Raw genomic sequence first — 18,359 nt, 5'->3', positions numbered from 1 at the left:
GGATTGGATATTGGATTAGACTACTATCTGAGTAGAGATTAAGGAGAAGATCCCGGACAAGGACAAATCGTAAGAAGTCGAGGATTTATAGTTCAAGGCTAGTGAATAATTCAAGAAAAATAACTTGCCAAGACGAAACCAAAGTTCAAGAAAAAGAAGTGATTAATCATTTCATATGTAGCATACCTAATAGTTCAATCGAGATTGTTAACTTATGAAAAACGAGTTTCAACAAAGGTAAGGTTAATATGAGAAAGGTCGACTAGACTTATCTGCAACCATTGTGACTGAGGTTAATTAAGTTGAAAACCAAAAGAATGGGTATTATCAAACATATTTGTTTATACTGTGTGTGGGTGGGTGTTAGTGATTTTAAATCACATGAGTCAAGAGGTGGTGGAATTTTTTTTTTTTTTTTACTATTATTATTATTTAAGTTTAATGAAAGAAGTAAAAAAATGAACTAACTAAAAAGAGAGTTCACAAAGTGATATCACCCATCCAAAGTGTTTATGTAGATTTCCACTCGGTTAATTCCTACAAGTCACATATGAGAAAACTGGTCCGGAGTTGGTCTTCGGGAAGGATCTTCCGATGCTTAAATCACTATATTTGTGAGAGAACGGAAATCTCAAATGACCTATGAGTGTTCTAAGTTCCTTACCCTGATTTTGGCTGAGTTACCCTATATCTTGGTTTGTGAGTTCTCCTATCGGCCCATAGGTCCCTTTTCTTGCTGATGTAGACTTGTAAGCTATTTGTGGACTAATCACCATCTGAGCTAAGGTGGCTGATCTCATAACAACTAATCTAATCATAAAGGTTAACTCAACAACAGTTATCTTTAGGTTTAAGAACTGTGATCAGTTAATCCAACCACAATTATCTTTGGGTTTAATAATCGTCTAACCTAACCATAGTTAAGCTTGTTAGCGTTGGTTGAGTTTAAAAATGGTTATGGATGTTCCCATCTCATGATTGGGTAATGGATCCAAATGACACGTGGATGGTAGAAATGGGTCTATGGTGAGGATACCTGGTGTCGGCCAGGGTTGTCTTTCTCTAGCTGAGGTAGTGAGGGTCATTTCTTGTTTTGTGGTCGACTTAGAGAGGGATGACCATTTCTTGGTTGGGATTGGTCATACTTGAGATAGGTTGAGAATTCAATTTTGTCGTCTTTAATCATGACGAAGGGTGGTCGAGAGAGTAAGTACCGACAACGATTGCTATTGGTTGATTGGATAATGTTAAGTTTGCCTCGAATTCTTGACTCATTTGGAAGATTGAACCGCTCTGACATATTTTGGTGGCGACCCGAATGGGAAGTTTTCTAAGATTTGTCATGGAAGCTATCGGCCCAAGCCCGGATCCCAGCACTGATCTCGTACAGGGGTGTGGGGGCCCGCGGTATGGTTCAATTGGATCGACTGCGACTCAACGGGTTGACCGGCGACTTGGAGTATATAATGTAATGTTGTCTTGTTGAGAAAGTCATTGTACTTTGGGGGTTTTTCGTGCTAGGGTTTCGGGGAAAGTTTTCTCACCGCTGCTTGGGTGTAATCTCTCTTCTGCATAGTGAAACTTTTTCTTCTTCGCCCGAAGACGTAGCACACCACCCTGGTGTGTGAACCTCGTTAAATCTCTGTGTTGTGCGGATCTATTGCCTGTTTATTTTTGTATTTCTTGGTGTTTGCTCTAACAGATAATGGTATGTCATGGCCGGTCGATGGCCCATCATCTTGGCTCCTTAGGACATGTGTCCATCTCCCATTGGATGGTCGACTTATGATATATCTCAAAGCACTTTTCGATATCCCATAATTCAATGACAACTGCTTAGTGCAATTAGTGAAGCTGTGGTGTACTAAGCCCATGCTCACTGCTCGGGATCATCTCCCCTCGGGTGGTTCTATAGAGTAGGTATCGATCTAAAAAAAACCTATAATTCTAGGCTTATAATCTAGAAAACGACTATCCCTCCTGCCATTAGTGGACATTAGCACCTTCTCACATTCAAGGAAGTGAAGGAACTATGTTTAGAGACATATTGAAACATTCCCAAGGCCAAATCACACCATCCTTTCTATATAGCCATATGAGAAGACTTCTTAAGGATGTCAATAGTCCTTCTGCCGCTTCAAATCCCATTTGTGGACATGCTTTGATCCTTGAAGGAGTCCTCAACTGGCATAGGTCTCGATCTCCTCTCCTTTGAAACCACAATCAAGCTGTCTAGAAAAATAAAGTTGCACTGGTAGACAAGTAAGGTGGACCACCCAACTCTTCCACTCCCCTTCAGTTTGCTCATGCAGGGAGCTGATAGATAAGTAAGGTGCATGTCAGGGGTTTTTACGGGGACTTGATCCACACTTAGAATCCACTCAATGTGAAAGCATGTTGTAAGAAGAGAGAGAGAATGAGTGGATTCCATGTGTGGATCAGGTACAATAAGAGAATGGTTCTCAAGGACCTAATCCAGACTCGGGTTCCTATACTGCTATAGGGCCATCTATGGCTCCTCCAAAATGGGGTAAGGCTAGATTAAGAGTAAAAAACACCTAATTGTAAAGTTTAGGTTAATTCTATGGTCGTTTAGTTGATCAATATATGTACTTGGAAAAATTTATCCATTTTAAGTCAGTTACTCGAAATCTTTTTTTTTTTGGGAGGGGGGGATGTGGGATGTGTTCTAGTTTTTATAAGTTTAAGGTTAGGGAGGCTGTCCAATTAAAATTAGATTCCACACACCATGCCAAAACAAAGTATCATCATCGTTTTGTGCATACCCCAAGGTGACAAAATGGGATGTCTACACAATATCACGAGAGTCAAATTTTAGTGGCTTCTTCCCCTCTTTCTCCGTCTCTGGTTTCACTGCTATAGACAGTTAATCTTGTCACCCTAGAGGCATGCGCAAAGATGATGCGCATATGTCCTTGGATAGTTTTCAGAGTCTTTATTATAACCCTAGAGGGCTTGTGTTATTCCTAGCTAATGTTTTGAACAATATCAAGATGTGAGAGAGAGGTAGCTCTAGAAATGATCAAAGTACCCTAAAAAGTTTTATTAGGTCAAAATTGGTTAAATAAATTTAAAATTAATTCAAACTTTGCAATTATGTATTTTTATCATAAAATTACTGCATACTAAAATGGTTTGAAGATGACTACCTTTTCCCATCATTTTATAAAAGATTATTTCCTTTATGACCAAGGTGTGTGTCAATACATGAGAGAGTATTTAATAGAATTAAGAATTAGACTCTAAAATTTGAATGTGGCTATCCAAATAAACCATGTTCTCTCCATCCAATGATTAGAATAATCACATAAACCTTTCCACGTGGTGTAAATAAGAATATACAACATTTTCACCATAAGGGGAAATTTTCAAAATATGGAAATGTTAAATGCACAACTTGGAAGAATTGAAGTCCCAAACAAATGTAGATCATTATTTTATAAGAAGCATTTCAGTGTTTTTTTTTTTAAAATTTTTTATTATTATTATTAAAGTGACCAACTTCAGGAACCTCACCAGCGCTCGTCTATGGCTCATCAAGAGAGACATTTTGCATGGGGGAGAAGAGAACTCTAAAAAATCTGAACAAAATGCATCCATTTCATCATTTTTCATGAATCATACTGTTATCCATTTTATTAAACTAAAGAAGAAAGATTGATATTGGGAGAATAACTATTCAACTAAAATAGGATAAATCCCAAAAACCCATCAATCAATACCTGTTGAATTGAGACTTATATCAATGTAACTCGTGTTATATGACCAAACAGATTGTCTAGATGAAATGAAAACCATTATCTCGATTTTAGAGTAATTAATTTAGATTATTAATCCTTAACAAATGCATTTTAAACACAATAATTGAAGATTCATCTATTTAAATAAATTCATTTAATTTTCTTGTCCATACCCCCCCCCCCCACAAGAAAAGGATTCATCTCTACCTTCAAACATTTAAAAGTGAGACACAATAATATTATAGTCAACTCCTTCAGTATACAAACAAAAAATTAATATACTTGAATAATCAATATATATAATATTGCAAAGTAATCTCCAATGTTCTTATACTGTCATCTCTAATTGGACCACTTTGAATTTCTTATTTTAAATCTTCTTAGGCTGCCTCAAAAGCTGTTATAATGTAAATATATAATGTTCTCTGGGTAGTCAAGAGAAACATGTCAGATGGTCTAGAGTTATGTAGATTGCTAATCTAATTATTATTAAAATTGTTAATTATGCGCATCTTATCTTGTCATAAGCTAATTAAAGCTACTTAACATCTAAAAATTTTGTTCTAGAATTCAAACTTAAGTCAACCTAGTTGACTCAGGGAGAGAGATAACCTTCAGGTTGAGATGGTATCTTATTCTTTTTCCTATTATTTTAAAGGCATACTAGATTAATTAGTATAGCATTACTAAACTAAGAAAGCATTAATGCTTAATAGTACTACTAGAGAATAGTGAAGGTGGAGAAAAAGTCTGTACCCTTTAATCCTTTAAAGCTTTTGGCTAAGAACATTAATGGAACCCACTTGCATGACAATACCCAATACCTAAAAAACAGAAGACAAATTGTACACAACTCTAAATGAAGGTCCTTTTTTTTTCCAAAGTAGAAACAATGCAGAGACATGAAACAAACTAGACCACATGCATGTTTTCTGTTAAGCTTGTCAAGAAAATATGGGAAAGGAAACTGTTATTGTCTCTCTCTGTAAATATTAAGCTTTAAACCAGAGGGGCCATGAAGGCCCAGCTAAAGTATGTATTAAACTCAACATTGGATAAGATTTAAACTAGTTGAATGATGTTAGGGTTTTGTATCTTTGTAAGTAAGCATCAACTTTGGCTAATCTCTCACACTTGCAATCATAATCATCGATAAATTAAAAGCACAATAACTCTGTGCCTTTTCGGCTTCTCTGAAAGTTACAAGAATTAGGGTTACTTCAAAGCATTTTTGTAAGGTGATTAAAAATGAGAAAGGATAGTGGAATGGGACTTAGTGACAAAAGAGATATATTAAGAAAACAACCCAACATTCAGAATCTAAGTAATCCCACCTTCATTTGGCTCCCAATCACCGACACCAATTTCAAAATTAATGAAAAGTTAGCCATTCTAATAGGTTTGAATATTACAGGTCACTCCCATAAGAACAAAACCTAATCACCAGCTAGCCAGTCTAATCATAATCCATGCTATGAGTGATGACAAAAGATCTAAAAGAATGAGAATCGTGATAGTTGACGATTTTCTACGACGATCTTTATCCTAATTTGAAGAAATAAAAAATATGATCTTAATGTTCTTTATGTTATGGTGTAGAAAGTTTTTATTGGTTATCTTTTTTTCTGCAAATGGTTTCATAGATATCCCACTACTGATATGTCTACAAAAGCAAAGTTCACATGGCCCAACTTATCAAAAACTAGGGTTTTTTTTTTATGCTGATCTCATTCAATTTCCCGTTCAGTGGATGTTCTTGAGGTGCATAAATCTAGGGTTTTTTTGATCTGATAATATCCATCAATTCCTCAATCAGTACTACTTCTGTAAGCCATGGACTTAAAGATTTCCTTGAAAGAGTCCATAATTCTCAAACCATGTCAACAATCCAACACAAAAACTATCCAACTCTCTGGTCTTGACAGGATATCTCCTGCAATCTTTTACACCATCTTCTTTTATAATGCCCCTCTCACTGATGACAAACCTCTCAAGGGTGAAGATCAAGTTGAGAGGATAAAAGATGGTCTGGAGAGGGTATTAGTTTCATGGTTCCCAGCAGCTGGAAGGTTTAGAATCAATAAAGATACTGGGAAGCTGGAGATTGACTGCAACGATGAAGGCGTTACCTTCATCTCTGCATTGACAGATTCCAAGCTTGAAGCGCTTGGAAAGCTGCATGAATATAAACCATGTTATGAAAAGCTGGTTCCTCAACTTCCAGTAGTTGAAGATATATCAGAGAACCCTCTTGTGGTGGTGCAGGTTTAGTTTTGTTCATTAAAGTCCCTAGCTTTCAGTTTTCCTTAGAACTGCATATAATGATATTAATTGCTTTATAATTCTTTGGTTGCTCTGTCTTTGTTCTAGTTCTTAAAGTCATCTCCTAGTTATGAAGAACCTGAAATTATAGTTAATCTATTTCCCTCTTTGGGTTCATCAATCAAATTACTCTAGGACCAAAAAAGGCTAGTAGAAAGCTTTTGCTTAATTATTCAAGCATCATCATTGCCAAGGTATATATCTCACTCAAAAGAGCATTTCTGGCAACACTATTGCATGGATGTATGGCTGTGGATTTCCTGGATCACTTCAAGAAGATTGAGAGAGTAAAACTAAAATGATAAATGCATGGATGGCTGTGAATTTTCTGAATCACTTCAAGAAGATTAAGAAACATAATAAAACTAAATGTGATAAGTTCACATATTTTCTTCCACACCAGAGACTCTACTATACTAGGTATTTATTTGTCCTTATATCACAAAGAAATTTTTAGCTATAGGGGTGTACCTCTCTCTCTCTCTTTTCTTCATAACAGCATAGAGTTATCAAGTTTCTTTCAAGTAATTATTTCATGGTTGTAATTTGTGTGCAGATAACAAGGTTTGGTTGTGGAGGGTTTGCATGTGGTTTTGGGGGTAGCCATGCTTTGTTTGATGGTGTTGGATCATTCAACTTTTTGTCATCTTGGGCTCATCTGTCAAGTGGGAAATCTGAGTCTGAGCTTGTTGTACCCAACCATTCAAGAGATGCCCTTTTGGATGCTCTCTTTTCTCCTGATACAATTGCAGTTGCTACTTCCATTTATGAACAAGACCATATTGCTGCTATACAAGATCTCTATGGAATTCCAATGCAAGTCATGGCATCTGATGATAGATGCTGGGAAACTGCACTTGCAACATTTGGGCAACTTGATCCACAAGGAGGACTTGAACTCTTAACTATGTCCATGAAGAAGGAAGTGGTAGAGAAACTTAAGGCCCTTGTCATTGAAAGAGGCAAACTCTCCAAGTGTTCAACTTTTGATGTCCTTTGTGCACATGTGTGGAGGGTAAGTTTAACGGAACCTCGGGATTCTCTTTGCCTGTTTACATTAATTTTTACTGGTAGAAGTCACTTTTCTTGCAAATGAAATTTATAAACATCTTTTCCTCTCAATAAATGGATGGAGATTGAGTTAGCAGCTAAAGAAGTTTTGCTTTCCTGGTGGTTGAGTATAGTTAAACATAAAATTTAATTCATTAATATTTATGAACATGTATTTATAGCATTCTCTGCATGTTTCTTTTTATATTCAACAATATCAGCAGGGAAGTATTTGTTGATTAGTAGTTCAAATTGAAGAAAGAAAACTAAGCAAGCTGATTGTTATTGCTATGCCTTCATGGATGAGAAGGAAAAATATTGAACTAAAAAGGAAAAATCATTGGGCTTCCATCTTATTGTTTGTCTAGATAGGAACCTGACTTGATTTCTGTTTCAATCCTTAGGTAATGGATATTAAGTATAATCTCATATTAACAATCATGGAAAAGGAGAGAGAGAGAGAGAGAGAGAGAGAGAGAACAATTTAAGAAGAAAACTTAACAGGTTTTCAAATCCAAAATTGTGGTATATGTCACTTGGTTGGTTTGGTTGAAAAGAAAAATGCTTAAATGATAGAAATTGTTTCTTGATTTATTTGGTACTGATGCGGTATTGGTTAAGACCCATCCTAAAAGGAAAAAATCCAAATGAAAATTAATTCAGGTAAGAATACAATACAATTGTATGATTTTAAATGAATAAACAAAATAAAAAATTTCTAGCATTGTAATCTAATGCTTTGGGAAATCTTAATGATACTTTGGGTTAAATTTTGAATAAATGGAAATAAATAAAAAATTTATTTGAGGGAACCACCCTCCCTTTTTTATCTGAGCTAAAACTTTGGGGGGGGGGGGGGAAGGAAGGTATATTTTTAAAGAAAGCAATGGTTTAAGGCATAGGTACAGGTTAAAATTAAATTGCTATGTGATGATAACACTATTGAAGAAGGAAGAGGGAAAGATTTCCAACATATATTTTTGAGTATGAATGAAATGGAGCATCTAGGAATTTATTAGGTGTAGGTTATACAAGAGAAGATATTATTCCTTTTTCTTTTGTATTGTTGTATAATTTATAAAACTACACAGTAATTAATTTGATGAAGAAACATGATATATATGATAAATTTTCATTAAATTTATTATCATGAAAATTTTATCAAGTTTGTAAAATTTTTTTATGGAAACCTGGCCTGTCAACTTGGTTCTAAGGTTAATAGCATCTTTGGACAAACATATATTATCTAATGGTACTAGTTTAATTCAGCTTGATATAAAGAACCATGTGAGTACATGGAGGGAAAATAGATCTTTTCACTATATCATTCTAATTTCAGTGTAGATAGGGGTAAAAGGAATTAATTAACTTCGAAGAATCTTGTCGATGTCCTAAAGCTGACACATAACATTTGCAATATTTTTTTTTTCGCCAAAAGACCCTTTAATTAAAAAAAAAAAAAATAATAATAATACAATCAATTACTATGCTTCATTAATATCTCTATCTAACAATGTTAATTCAAATTCATACTCTTGTGTTCTATTATGTTTTTTTTTCTTGGTAATATGTGTTCTATTATGTTCTTGACTATAAAGCTAGAGTTAAATAAATTCTACTATAATATAATCTTTTTCTGTTATGATTTTCACTTGCTAGATGAGCCAACTAGGAAGGAATAGTGTTCACGTACAATGTTAACTTTGCATTATGTGGTAAATTTTAGCCCTACCACCTCCAGTACATGAAGATAGAAAGCTTTAGAACTTCAATAGCTATGTTACAAAGAAAGGAGCCAGTGCAAGGCATGTGCATGGAATACTAATAACAAGAACTGCTTTCCTTGAAACACTATACATTTAGAAACTAGCTTTATGCATCAATATAAGCATTTAATGAATACCCTCTAGATTATTGTTTTCAAAACATTCACTGGGACAGTGTCTACAAGATTTTGACATATTGGTCCCCCTTCCAAATGGTCCCAACTACCTGGTCCAGACAGCCAGGACTTGATGCTGTTAGGTGTCTCACTAATGAAACATTTTTTCTTTTCTTTTGCAACTCATCATTGGATATTTCAATGTTTCAGGCAAGAGTGAAGGCTCTTTCTCTACCTCCAAACACAAATATTTGTTTACAATTCCCAGTGAACTCTAGAAACAGGCTTCAGCCACCGCTCGGCGAGAATTACACCGGAAATGCCTTTGTTCTAGCTTCAGTTTCATGTCTAGTGAAGAATTTGCTAGAAGAGTATCTTCATGACACAATCAGGAGGATTCAAGCAGCAAAAGTTGCAATTACAGATGAATATGTGAAACTTTATGTGAGGGCCCTTGAATCTACTGATAAATTCTTCCCATCAATGAGAGAGTTAACTATAGTAACTGATTGGCTGAAGTTTCCCTTCCAAGCACTTGATTTTGGTTGGGGAAAGGTTTCTAATGCTGCCCTCTTATCTACACCAGTTCCTGAAACTGCTTATCTAATGCCAAACCTTGAAGATCCTGGTGGGTTCCTAGTGAGAATAGGGATAGGAGCACAAGAGGTTGGAAACTTCATCAATATCTTCAACAATAACAGTTACTGATAATATCAGTAACACAACTAAAACTTTTAAGTACTTATCTGTAATAGTCTACTAGTTAGTCATTTCCTTAGTTCCTAGCTTGTTGTGTGTGTCTCTAGAACTTCATGTCCAAATATATAGAATATGTTTAGCTTGTGGCTTGACTATGCTTGTACCTAAATTCCTTAATGGAACAAGAAATTAATTATCAGTATCTGTATTATTCTTTTCTTCTTGTACTTTCTTTCACAAACAATTAGATAGATCAAGGGTCCAGCCATTAAGTACATGGAAGACAATTCAGATGCCCTTGGTTCAATTTATATGTATGGGGGCTCCACATGTCTCCTCTTCCAATCCTTGGTCAATTATACAAACAATAGGTTTTGCTGTCATGACCCATTGAGACAGCCTGTAGTTGCACCACTATCATGTTTAACAATTCTCATAAGAGGACTGGAAAGTTTCAATATGTAAGTGTATTCAGCGACAAAGAAAGGTAGACTGAGACTATATATAACAGTCTCTAACACATAAACAGAATTTAAGGATGGCAGTACCTTGTAAGTTGATCACTCCCTTTTTGAAAAACACCATTGGCAAGATATAAGAGTGCATACTAACCACAATTATGAACATTATCTCTTGACCCATACCCTGTGTTGGGTGTATCCTGTCGCTTTCTTGATACATCAAATTTTTAGGGTTGTATAGGATTTCGCTATATATTGGTAGTGACGCTTCTTTCTCTATGAGAAATCTAAGAGAGTGTGTGAGGACAAGCGACAATACTAATCCTATTCTCCACTGATAGGGAAGCAAATCTCATCTCACTGAACCACATAAATCCTTGTGTGTTACAGGGCCAGCTTACGTTTACATTGACTAATCCTCGGGGAAACTAACACAACAACCCACCGCCACGTTCTCCACTTAAATAGCAGATGCATAGATGGGGAGTCGAACCTGATATTGTGCATCTATCCACACAATCCCCAATTTACCCTAACCATCTAGGCAACTCACGGATGGGTGGTTCTTGCTACAGTAATTTGTTTTTGTCCATTAGTCATTGGGTTCATCCTTCTTATTTTTTATATTTTAAATCATAAAGGAGAGAACCATGGAGGGAAAGATAAGTAGGTTTTGTTCAGTAACCTGCATGAAGGTTTTGAACCCTAATATTTTGACTCTTGAAGGAGAGAGAAACGTTAAGAGGATCTTTTGGAACAGTTTTTGCTCAAATGTGCTCACCATATTTCCTTCAGATATATATAAGCATGTGAGGCTTCCACTAATAACACTTTTCTGACAAATCTCCATTACTTTAGCATTAGAGACTGAGGAAAGACTTCCAGAATCTATGACTTTGAGTATCTCAAAAAATTGCAGCCTTGATCCCTAGGCTTCCATAATCTAAGTTTCCAAAGGTCAGTACTGCTGAAATCAAGCATGCATGCCTGGTTTTGAAGATGAAGATGAAGGTGATCCATCTTTGTTTATTATTTGTTGCAGTATCTTTTACAGAGAGGTGTCCTTGAAGGCACATCTATCCATGATTTCATATACTAAAAAGAGCATGGGTTCTTCTTGAATACCTAGTTCAGACTTAATGGACTCTTGAACCATTAAAAAAATAATCTTTACCTTCACGTGGGGAGTGGGATATCTCTATCATTTCATTCATGCTACTCAGCAATGTCAGTTGGTGAGGAGCATGTTTAAATCAACATGCGTCTTGAATTTGAATCCGTTCACCTCTTTGGGATCAGCCCCACGGCTTCTCTGGTTTTCATAGGATTCGATGCTGACCTGATACTCATATACAGGGATGTATGCAAGTGCCCCGGAAGATTTGGTTTGGCCAAAGGTCCACCTTAGAACATAAAAAAAAATAATAATAAATAAATAAATAAAACACAACTAATGAATTGTTCTTGGATGCACTTTTGCCAAAGAAATTATTCACTTTTGGAGTCTTCATAAAAGGCCCCATTGAGAAACAACATGGCCTCATGACTTAAGGATATATTTTTTCATATCATCATCTAACCATAAATTCAGATATTTTCTATCGGATTTTATTTGGTTTATGTTTTGGTAGGTATGATCAATTTTGTTTTTCTACCAATTTTTTAAAATATTAAACTAAATTCAGATGAAGAGTTAGTTCGATTCAATTTTTCGATCAATTTCATTTAGTTCAACCAGTTCGGGCTAGAATTTGACACCCCTAACCTATTGTTACCACTTTATCGAAAAAAAGAAAAAAAGCCTATTGTTACCAAGTCCAGATATTGAATCCCACCTCACCATGTTGAGTTAGGGACTTACGTTGTAATCTGACAACAGCCATTGTACCCCCTAAAAAAAAAATTAAATAAATAAAATCTTACAAAAGAAGAGTGATTTCTCAGGTAAGGTGCCAGCCAAATAGCCAATGGACAAAGTGGGAGACAGTTCACCAATAGGCTGTGGAGAGGAAAGAGAATGTTAGTAGAAGAGAGATAGCTAGAGTGTGGCATAACCTAAACTGCTAGCTCTGAGATGTTTTTTTTTTATTATAAAACTAGGGGTATAAGTTTGACCTTACGAACCTAAGCCCATCCTAAACTAGGTTAGAGCTTGGGTTGGGTTTGTCAGTCCTTAAGTCGGGCTTGGACTGAGATTTTCAAACTTCAGACCTAGGTGGGTCTCTTTTTGAGCTCAGCTCGGCCCATTCCAACCATGTATTATAGTATATATAATATATTAGTAGAATATATGCACCTTTATATGCTAGACCGCTAGAATACCTCTAGTGCTCTTTTGTACTTAATTTATTTGAGTCATTGGTTTGTTTGCCCATGTAAACTTCCATAGGAACATCTTGAATTTTATCCATTTTAGCTATAGATATATATCTCACTTGGAGTTTTAGAAAAACAAATCTATCTTACAAAATCAACCTTTTTCTCCATTTCATGTCATCCAACTTATTTCTACCCAAAAAAAAAAAAATATTACCTAACTTATTTACAGATGAATTGCGGATCTTGCATTATTATCTATTCCTTCATCATTAGAGTCCATATAGGAATTATCCAATTATCATTATTATCCGGAAGCATTCAAGCACATTATGCCGTTAGTAGCAAGCCTCTGTTGCAGAATGTGAAACCCTAATCAGTAAAGATGAAGAAAGGACGCCAGAAAATCAAAAATCAGCGGTTCAATAAAGAAGACGTTGTGAGCTTCCTCTCCTTCCGTTCAACGACAAAAGGGATGGAGAAAAAAGGGCTCATTGCTGGTTTGGGAGAAGAGTGGTTTTCTCATGAAGGGTGTATTGGGCATTTCATAGGTAGGAGGGTATTTTGGGCATTAAAAGAAAAAATAGCTGACTTAACAACGATTTCTAACAATTGAGGTCGTTAAATAGAATATTTTTCTTGGAGAGGAGGTGAGTGATATTTTTGAAAAGGTGTAAGGTCATGTTGATATTTCAACATGGTTCAGGAGAGGGTAATGATATTTTCCTCTAACGTTAATAGTTTAATAGTTAATACAATTCTTAGGGCCAACCTGAAGTAGTCCTGAACCCAATGAATGATAATCAGGGCCAGGCAGAGTTGGGTTGAACCCGACAAGCCTGGACCTGGGCAAAGTGGAGGAGTATCATCTCTGCATGTCAACTGCCACTCTACTGGCCATTAGAAATGAAATCAATGAGAAACTTGTAATCTCCTATCTGTTGTGAAGCAAAAAGGTGCAGTCCTTCGCACTACCAAACTACCAAACTCCCAAACCCTCTAAATCTTCTCTCTAATTCTCAGTCCTCCACTCATGGTTTTAAGTATCGGTGTGTATCGTATCGTATCGATAGGCATCGACACGATACATACTGATGCGCTACTGGGAATTTTGGACCCTCTTTTGTGTATCAGCGTATCGTACGTATCGTATCGTGTCGTACCGATATGTATAATATTCTGCGATACGAACTTTTGAAAATCTGGAAATTCCTGAGAGTATCGGTATCGTATCGGTACGTATCGAGTGTATCGTGCAGTATCGAGCCGTATCATACCCTATCGATACGATACGGCTACTTAAGTGTGAATGTGCCTTTTGTTGTATGAAACAAACACTTCACACTCTCACCAACAGTTTTCTATATTTTGCTTCTTTCTTCCCCTTTGATTCACTCACCTTTTTGGAGACTCAAATGGTAGATTGAAAGAAACATTGTGAAAGTGAATGGTTCAAAGATGGAGAAAAACATAGTCCAAGAAGAACCTTGAAGGCTTGAACTTGAAAGTTGAAACATTTGAATAGTAAATTCTTGAATCTTTACTCACTTTTTTCAACTTTAACCTTAGATTTTCAAGTTTTTTTTTATAAATCTAAGGTTCATCATACTTAGAATCACATTTTGTACATCATTATTACATGAAATCATTGGATTTATAAGGATTTACAAACTTTTTTCAAGAGAAAATGAGGGTTTCAATTTTTTTCAAATTTCTTAGATCTACTCATGCTCAAATTTCTTAGATCTACTCATGCTCAAAAAACTATAAGAAACTCAAACTTCATCATTTTGAACATTTTCAACTCAATATATTTGTCTATCAATACGATACCCTCTACTTAAGTATTTATGCATTCTACATGTTATATATAGTTTTTTTTAACTATTTTTTTTATGTAAAAGTGTATAAAAATATGTTCCCTATCTATTTATGTACGTATCTTTAGCGTATCTTAGTGTATCTTCGATACGATACGATACCCTTCGATACATATCCTAATTTTGATCGATCGATACGGCGACCAATACCGATACTTTAATCCTTGCCTGCAGTCCACCTCCCTCTTCCTACCCAACTTTCTAATGGCATTTGTTATCTCACCATCCCAAGGAAGCTCTCTTCACTATCTTTCTCAGTCTCTGCTTCTCTTTCATCCTTTTCTCAGTCCTCCCCACAAAAAGCAGTTCAAGTAGAAGACGATGAGCTCGTTATCAGTGACTGCGTTGTCTTTGAAGTGGGTATCTTCGAAGTCCATTACCTTCAAAACAACTGCAATGGGAATGGGGATGGGAATAAACCCAGTAAGGATAGATTGAAGCCCGTGGTGGAGGAGAGCTTGGTCCCGTATAATTGGAAGGAATTGCAGGCTCAGATCAATTTGACGAAGAAGGAGAAGCGTAAGATTGCTCAGCAATTAGAGTACGGGAGAAGTGGTGAGTAGAAGAAGCCATTTGTCAATTTCAGGGATACGGAGGATTCCCTGGCGTATAGGTCGGCGCAGTTGAAGCCTGTGGTGGTTGATGATCCCACTAATCATTTGAAAGAAGTGGAGGTGGTGGGTGAAGATAAAGATGTTTCTGAAGTGGGTTGTTCTTCTAGTAGCAGAGTGCCATCTAGAAACCCTAGGAAAGCAGTTTATGGAGGTACATTGGAAGACATATCGGATTTCTTTAATAGCCGGAAGTATCAGCCCGAAGAGGACTCTGGTCAAAAAATCTGAAGGTACTGATGTCCATCTGGTTCTTTATTTGTTGGGTTTATCAATTTGAACTGAATTCGATGCACATAAGCTATATGAGCAGGATTTTGAATCTTCTTAGTATATTCTTGAACAAATTTCATTTGGATAAGAGATTTTATTACACTATTTAAATTGATATTTGCCATTTGAAATTGACTATCTGCAAAAAGTGTACTGTATTTATCCTCATTACAAATTCCTACTAATCTTGGGTGTCGAATATATCGTCGGATGTATTAGTTCCCAGTCACCTGATGTTATGCATATGGTCCATTTTACTACCTAAGAAACTCCCATATTACTTACTGTTGTCAAATCTCTTTCAAGCATGCTTCAGCTATTTTGAATTATATGTCTGCCAGTATTAAGTGGAGAGCTCATGAGATACTGATTACCTCCCACTACTGTCATTTTTCTAACAATATTTTAATTTGTGAGCCATCTTCCAGAAAATGAGGTTCGGAATTTGAAAGATGACAATGTACTTTTTTTTCTTCGAAATCCGTTTCACCTATTGTTGCAGTTGTATCAAGTTCTTGCATTCTTACATGATGCTGCCTAGATGATTGCAAGGATAGCTGTTACATAACCAATAAATCTGCTAACTCAGACTATGTGAATTCGTTACCTTCTGCAGTCAAAATTATTTTCCTTGGAAGGATGCAAACATCCTCAATTCCCATACCTTAAATTAGAGCTTTGCACTCTTCTATTCCTTATTTTGAACATTTTATATCATTCCTCTATGGTTTGATGCCAAAACATAAGATATCATGGGATCCATTAAACTTTGTATTAAACTAAGGCTTGGTGCAAAACCTCTGGAGCACATACTTCCATTCCTCTGTACAGTTGGCTCAAACTACCCAAAACTCACTTCAATATGCAGGCATCAGGAAAGAGAGAATAACTATACCAAGGTTTTGTGACAATCACTGAGTCTTCCATGACCTCTATATCTGCTCAATTTGAGGAACCAAACATGCAATTAGCTGTAAAATTCTATGTTTATATTGTATATGATTTTATCTTATATTATTATTTTCACATGGATATCATCTAGCTTGAAGTGAAATCCTCAACTATGAGGAGCAAAACTTTTCTTCTTTTGTTTTCGGAAGCATGGTCACAGGGAAACCAAGATGTTTTTGACTTGTTTCTTTCTTATTCATCTTATAAGAACTTCCCTGGTAGTATTACTAGTGAACTTCAATTATTATCTTTTTACTTGTCTCTTGTCTTGAATAAGATCTTGAAACACGGAGGACCAACATTTTGTTATTCCATGCCTGAATGAGTAGATCGTAAGTTGTTTACTAAGGAGGAAAAGGTTCTCCTGAATAAGCACATTCCATATATGACTGATGCAACCTGTGTAAGTTTTCCATAAACACTGGCTGTGACTAACTTTTTTTGAAATGTAGTAGCATTTATTGTTATCATCTTGTCTGATTGGTGCTATTTTTTATTATTCTCTGCATTATTGTTTAATATGGTCATTAATTTATAATTTGTGAGTTACCCTTTTTTTTTTTTTTTTTTTTTTGAAAGTAATGGGAAAATTATGTACACACAAGCAGGGTGTAATGGAATCTTGCATTCTAATACCTTATTGACCTTCAGATGGGACGGAAGGCATCTCATCCGTTCATTCTGGCTGTCATTGCATCAGCCGCCTGGCTGCCCACCAGCACCGCTACAGTGGTCCCCTCCTTACCTTTCCCTCTCCCCTTCGTCTACATCTCCATCTCCCCCTCCCCCTCCCCTCATCTTCCCTCCCTAACCGGTTCCGGCTCCCCTCTCCCTCCCCTCCCCGCCCCCGGCATCTCCCTCCCCGTGCCCACTACGTCTCACTTCCCCATCCCTGCCTCTCCCTTCCGACTCCCCCCTTCCTCAACCTCGCCCCACCCCTGCAACTCCCCTCTTCCCAACCAACAGTCTAGCGCATTTGGATGTTGATGAACTTGATGCCCAAATAGACCTTGCGTTCCCATTTATCATCTAGTTAGTCTGAATGGAATCCAAACAACTGAAGGCCATGTCAATGACCAACTTCCTAAACAGTGAGAAAATTCTTCTCGGTCATTCCGGAATGCTTTTTACCACTCGTCTTGATTCTACTTCTGTCAAAGGACCCATTCAGCCAATGAATGAAGCTTGATGTGGTCACCTCACATTCTGATTTTCAACTTCAGAATACTGCCACAGCAGGGTGTCATTCATTTCAGTAGTCTCTACTGAAGGAACTATTAGAGATGCTTGGCCATGTCACAAAGGGGATTGACAAGATCAAGCATGGGGGGGCAGGGAGCAGTGGGGGCTGGGAGGGCAGGATGGCAGCGGGGGTACATGGTGGGGGATGCTGGCAGGGAGGGGTGCATGCAGGGGTAGGGACAAGGCTGGGGCAGCGAGGGGGCTGGGTGTGGGCAACTGGCAGGGAGGGGTGCGCACAGAGCAGGGACTGGGCTGGGGTGGCAGGGGAGAGGGGGCAGTGCAGGCATGGGTCGCAGTGCCGGAGATGGGCGTCGGTTGCAGAGAAGGTATTAGAGAGGTGCAATAGCTGATAGATGGGGATTGCAGCAGGCAGCAGTGAGAGGGAGAGATGCAAGGGCGATGGCAGTGGGTTGAAGGTGATGTAGGACAGTGGCAATGAATGGCTGAGATGGCTTGCATTTCATCTGATGGTCAATAACTGCTTGCATGTAAGACTCCATTCCACATCGCTAGTGTATAGAACCCCTTCCCATAGATATTACTGAGGTGCAGTAGCGGATAGATGGAGATTATAGCAGGCAGCAAGGAGAGGGAGAGATGCAAGGTCGATGGCAGTGGGTCGGTGGTGATGCAGGCAGTGGCAATGAATGGCTGAGATAGCTTGCATCTCATCCGACGGTCAATAACTGCTAGCATGTAAGATTATGTTCCACACCGCTAGCATATAGATCCCCTTCCCATAGGTAATTTGTGAGTAATCTGGTTTGATGCAAATGTTTTATTTTAATTTGTGAATTATTAATGCTCTTAATCTCATACCGTTAAGTTCCATTTGGGTTATAATGGCAGTGTGATCATGCTTAAATGATTTGTGAATGAGATGTTTAAGGATTTTTTTTGGGGGGGGGGGG

General features: G+C 37.1%; 1 protein-coding gene and 1 pseudogene across 1 annotated transcript; both read left to right on the top strand.

Annotated features, from left to right (window-relative positions):
- The first annotated feature begins 5,580 nt into the window (after nt 1-5,580).
- On the top strand, nt 5,581-9,815 carry LOC122062558 (brassinosteroid-related acyltransferase 1-like). Its single transcript, XM_042626187.1, has 3 exons — nt 5,581-6,026; nt 6,640-7,098; nt 9,226-9,815. The coding sequence occupies exons 1-3, from the start codon at nt 5,595-5,597 to the stop codon at nt 9,721-9,723; spliced, it is 1,389 nt and encodes a 462-aa protein (XP_042482121.1). The 5' UTR covers nt 5,581-5,594; the 3' UTR covers nt 9,724-9,815.
- Nucleotides 9,816-14,532: 4,717 nt separating this feature from the next.
- LOC122062571 overlaps nt 14,533-18,359 on the top strand; it is a 6,667-nt pseudogene continuing 2,840 nt past the window's right edge.

The sequence above is a fragment of the Macadamia integrifolia genome, unplaced genomic scaffold (genome assembly GCF_013358625.1).
Source record: "Macadamia integrifolia cultivar HAES 741 unplaced genomic scaffold, SCU_Mint_v3 scaffold1073, whole genome shotgun sequence".
Taxonomy (NCBI): domain Eukaryota; kingdom Viridiplantae; phylum Streptophyta; class Magnoliopsida; order Proteales; family Proteaceae; genus Macadamia; species Macadamia integrifolia.
Note: the sequence above shows the minus strand (reverse complement) of the source record. Positions and strands in the feature narration are given on the sequence as shown.

What these genes read in the sequence shown, in the direction of transcription:
- LOC122062558 (XM_042626187.1), top strand. Translation starts at nt 5,595, where the DNA reads ATGGACTTAAAGATTTCCTTGAAAGAGTCCATAATTCTCAAACCATGT. An exon ending in ACCCTCTTGTGGTGGTGCAG is followed by an intron (nt 6,027 to 6,639) that starts GTTTAGTTTTGT and finishes ATTTGTGTGCAG; the next exon opens with ATAACAAGGTTTGGTTGTGG. An exon ending in TTTGTGCACATGTGTGGAGG is followed by an intron (nt 7,099 to 9,225) that starts GTAAGTTTAACG and finishes TCAATGTTTCAG; the next exon opens with GCAAGAGTGAAGGCTCTTTC.